The 4,187-nt window shown below is 38.7% G+C and overlaps 1 protein-coding gene across 1 annotated transcript; it reads right to left on the bottom strand.

Annotated features, from left to right (window-relative positions):
• Positions 1 to 1,071: 1,071 nt before the first annotated feature.
• LOC122011197 (serine carboxypeptidase II-3-like) lies at positions 1,072 to 3,732 on the bottom strand. The gene is made up of 8 exons (XM_042567608.1): positions 3,339 to 3,732; positions 3,157 to 3,264; positions 2,766 to 3,028; positions 2,390 to 2,650; positions 1,988 to 2,106; positions 1,789 to 1,881; positions 1,407 to 1,512; positions 1,072 to 1,218 (listed from the first exon to the last, which is right to left on the bottom strand). Exons 1-8 carry the CDS (start codon positions 3,730 to 3,732, stop codon positions 1,072 to 1,074), a joined length of 1,491 nt encoding a protein of 496 aa, XP_042423542.1.
• Positions 3,733 to 4,187: the final 455 nt, after the last annotated feature.

Below are 4,187 nucleotides of genomic sequence, written 5' to 3'. Positions count from 1 at the left end.
CCCACATTAACTTTGATTGGCAAGCCAGTACTACTTTTAATCATATGAGATATGTGGGGAGCTGTAGGAATATTCTGCTAGATCAAGGCAGTTGATAGCCGACTGCCCCCACACCATGTTGGCCTGTTGTCGTATGTTGTGGTCGTCGGGCGAGAGCTGTTGCTAGTCGATGAGTGGGATGTGTTCACCTTTTGCCTCATCGGCCAGTTCAACATCTATGATCTAATCATTGACAACTAACAATGAGGGGAGCCGATGCTGCCCTCCTTCTGGTTTTCCTACCTCTGCACTGCCTAGCCATAGAGCGTGTTCATGTCCGGTGGGAGGGGTGTAACGAATAAGAATATATTGTCGGCGCTGGCCTACGGCACGACGACCGACGTGTGGGTGAAGTACAAGATAGCGGTCCGATCCGCATCATCACCGTTGATAAGGAGAGAAGGATGTACTTGTGGTGCGAGAGAGATAGGGGTGAGAAAGTAGCGAGCTGATGGTCAGATCTCAGGACAGTTAGCGGATGACTTCTCTAAATACTTTCAATCTTTATTTGTCTTCTAATTTTAAGAATACAAGAGGTGTTTCTGACAATATATCTAGTTTTTTTTATTATTTTAAAAATATTGTTCTAATAATTTTTTTCATTTTATTTTACATTTTGATTCTGTAAATTAAGAATTTATATATACATGCATAAAATTGTCAATGAGTAAATAAATAAGTAATTTTAATTAAAATTTAACGTGACAGCAAGTCTTATAATTTAATACTAGAAATTATAATAAGTAATTAATTATGATAGTAATTTAGGTTTATTAGGCTTGACACATAATGGTTAGTAGCCCATTTAATTGTTGTATCATGCTCATGATTCATAGTATGAGCATTTGGTTTAGTGAACCGATCTTAAGATTTTTTTAAAAAAGAAAAATGTTTTTTTAAAATATTAATTATTTTTTGAAACCATGATTAAATCGAGCCAGAGATAATATTTAAAAATCATAGATTAAATTTTATGTAACATTTGATATCACAATAAATAACAACATATCAATTTATTCTATTTTGAAATGCTTAAATAGCAGGTAGATGCAGCCCTTGAAGAAAATTCTTGATCATCTCCAGAGCTCGAGCTGGCTGATAACTTGGAACCTCATGTCCTGCTCCTCGAACAGTGGCAAATGTCAAATTGTGATCATACATCACAGTATATCCCCCAACCTACATATTCATAATAAAAATCATCAAAATTAATGTCGTTTGTTCTACTAGTTGTCACCATCATTAGAGCAACGAAGGGTATCATAGAGGAAAACTTCTCATCAATGTATACATTTTAATTCCTTCTGGATTTGAGGATAATTAACAATATATCTTATGAAAAGATTTAAAATGACACAATTGTTTACCTCACTGTTAAGCATCCAAGCTCTCCATGGAGTCTTCACTTTAAGCTTTAGCTTCTTGAGGGAGTATCTTGTGGAAGTAATAGGAACTACTCCATCAATGTCACCACTACACAAACCTAGCACACGCTTAGCTAGAGACAAAATTTGATTGAAAACCCCTTCACTCGCAATCTAATGAACGGTATCTTTGTCGTATGACAAATGTTATGCCGAAATCTTAAAGCTATCAAACTTGCAAAGTTGATATACCTATATATGCTATTTTTACTTACATAATGTGTATAAGGACCACAAAATTTATACACCTATATAAATGAAAGTATTGAAATGGAAAGCTGATTCACACCCTATAATATGATGAAGACATCTAATGATTTTTTACCTGTATTTTAAAACCCTAATCCCATTAGATAATAATTCGTGAATAATTGGTAACATTGTGGAAGGCTGATCTGACCAACTAGGTATCACTTGGCTGCATTGAGACAAATATAAATAAATGAGTTGAATTTTCATTATTTTGTTTAAAAGGAAAATAAAATTATCAAATGGCGTATTATATTTATGAGATATGTATATACCTACAACCAGACCAGGTGTAATTGAGCTCTGTGATATTGGCATGTAGAGCTTTCTGTACCTCAAGATTATTAAGGTATGCCTCCACATAATTTGAAGTACAAGGATCAAAATTCTCAATCTGCATTAGAATTTAAGTATGGCATTTCAATCTATTAGTTAATTCTATTCACAATTGATATGATTGAGTGAAAATTCATAATTTGCATCAGAATTTAAGTATGACATTTCAATCTGGGCAAATTCCAGCTTTAGTTAGAGCTTGCTCCTTGTAGTGATCCAACAAGAATGCGATGACCTCCGATTCTTGAGTTAACAGGTCAAATCGATTCGAACTAAATTGGCTCTGAAAATGCTAGGAAAATGGATATAATTAAATGTAATGATGCTCGGAAGAGAAAAACCGAGTGCGATTTTGGAGTCGGCGTCACCCCCGATGAGAAGCACAGTGGCGCGTATATGTTGTAGACTTCCAACTCCTCAACAACGAGGCTGGCCTCGTTGAGTGCGCTGTCGCACTTTGGAGCTGTCCGCCGGGCGTCCGGCGAGAAATTGCAGAACTTGTGGATCGCGCGAATGGTCTCGTCGGCGATCAACGCGTGCGTCCAGAAGTAGTCAAACGCCCCCTTGCTATCCGTCTCCTTGTTGATCACTGCGTTCCCAATCTAGGTCATCCAAAATCAATTTGAAATTGATCGAGATCCATCTTTCCCAATTTAATTTGCAATAAAAAGGAGAGAGGGTCAATCGGACTGATTGATTTCGGGATTCATTGCTTACCGCGATGCCTTTGAGGTTGATGAGGCAATCTTTGTGGTGGAGTATGGCATGGGCAAGCTGGGGGACATAGTGGCCGGCGTAGCTCTCGCCGGTGATGAAGAAGTCCCTCCCCTTATACTCTGGGAACCGCTCGAACCAGTTGACGAGGAAAACTAGCGCGTCGGTCGCCGTCCTACGGTCTCCGCTCTTGGCATAGTCCGATGTGGTGTTGGAGTAGGAGAAGCCGACGCCGGCAGGGCTCTCCAAGAACAAGACGTTCGCCACTGCATTGCACGATGCACATCAGTGGTTCGGGATAATGCCAAAGCAGAAAACTTTTTTCACTCTACTCCCTAAGTTCAAGGAAATAACCTATATATATATACTGATGACGATGACATATGATCCTAACCTTCGTTCCAAGTGTAGGGATTCTTGTACAGAGTTTTGCCATCGCTCATGACCCGAAACGGCCCGAGCTCCTCCATGGCACCGTACCCCAATGACGAACACCCCGGCCCTGCACCCACCCATGCCACAACAATCACCACACTATCGATCGAAAAGCAACGTCATTTTTTATTATTTCCATACCTCCATTGAGCCAGAGCACAATAGGCTTTGACCTGCTATTCTCAGCAGCCTCGGCAAAGTAGTAAAATAGAGCCCGTCCGTTAGCTCTGTCAACTGTGACATACCCCGCGTACTGATCAAAATTGACCCTTTCTGGTTGGCCAGGCAGCTGAACAACCTTGTCCCCCTCCTTCAGCCCGCTATTGTCGTAGACCTTCGACTTCAAGCCGGATACCGAAAGAAGACTGCTCGCGCATGAAGAAGAAGAAGAAGATGATGAAGAAGAAGAAGAAGACCTCCCTACTCCGTTGTTAAGGTAGAACTTGTTCAGCGCATCTCTCTGCCTCACCGTGCTGGAAGCCACGCAGTGTAGGAAACAGAGGAGGAGGAAGAGACAATTGAAACTTGGCTTCATTGTTTGATTGGGAATGAGGAATGGAATGGAATAGAATCTTATTTATGGGATGAATCATTGGTTAATTATGGGATGAATCTTATTTATGGGATGGATTCTTGTTGGAGCCGGCGGAGATTGATGTGTTTGCTTTGTTTGGCAATGTTCTCTGTAAAAGGAAAACGAATGATTAATTTTGAATAAACATTTTCAAAACTAAAAGAATTTTAAAAAAGATTCTACTGTTTTTTCAATATTTATATAATGAAATAATGTATAGTAAATAGTGATTCAAAGATCTTAGAGTGGAAAATGCATAATTAATAATGAGTTTCCATGTATATTCATATTTTATTTAAATCTAATTTATTTTTTCCTTAATTTTAATCAACTTTTACTACTCACTGGATTATTCCATCATTTATCATAATAATTAAATCTATTTAATTTTAGCTCTTCCTGTGAGTCACATATAT

The sequence above is a fragment of the Zingiber officinale genome, chromosome 8A (assembly GCF_018446385.1).
Source record: "Zingiber officinale cultivar Zhangliang chromosome 8A, Zo_v1.1, whole genome shotgun sequence".
Lineage (NCBI taxonomy): Eukaryota > Viridiplantae > Streptophyta > Magnoliopsida > Zingiberales > Zingiberaceae > Zingiber > Zingiber officinale.
This window is presented reverse-complemented; position numbering and strand designations above follow the sequence as displayed.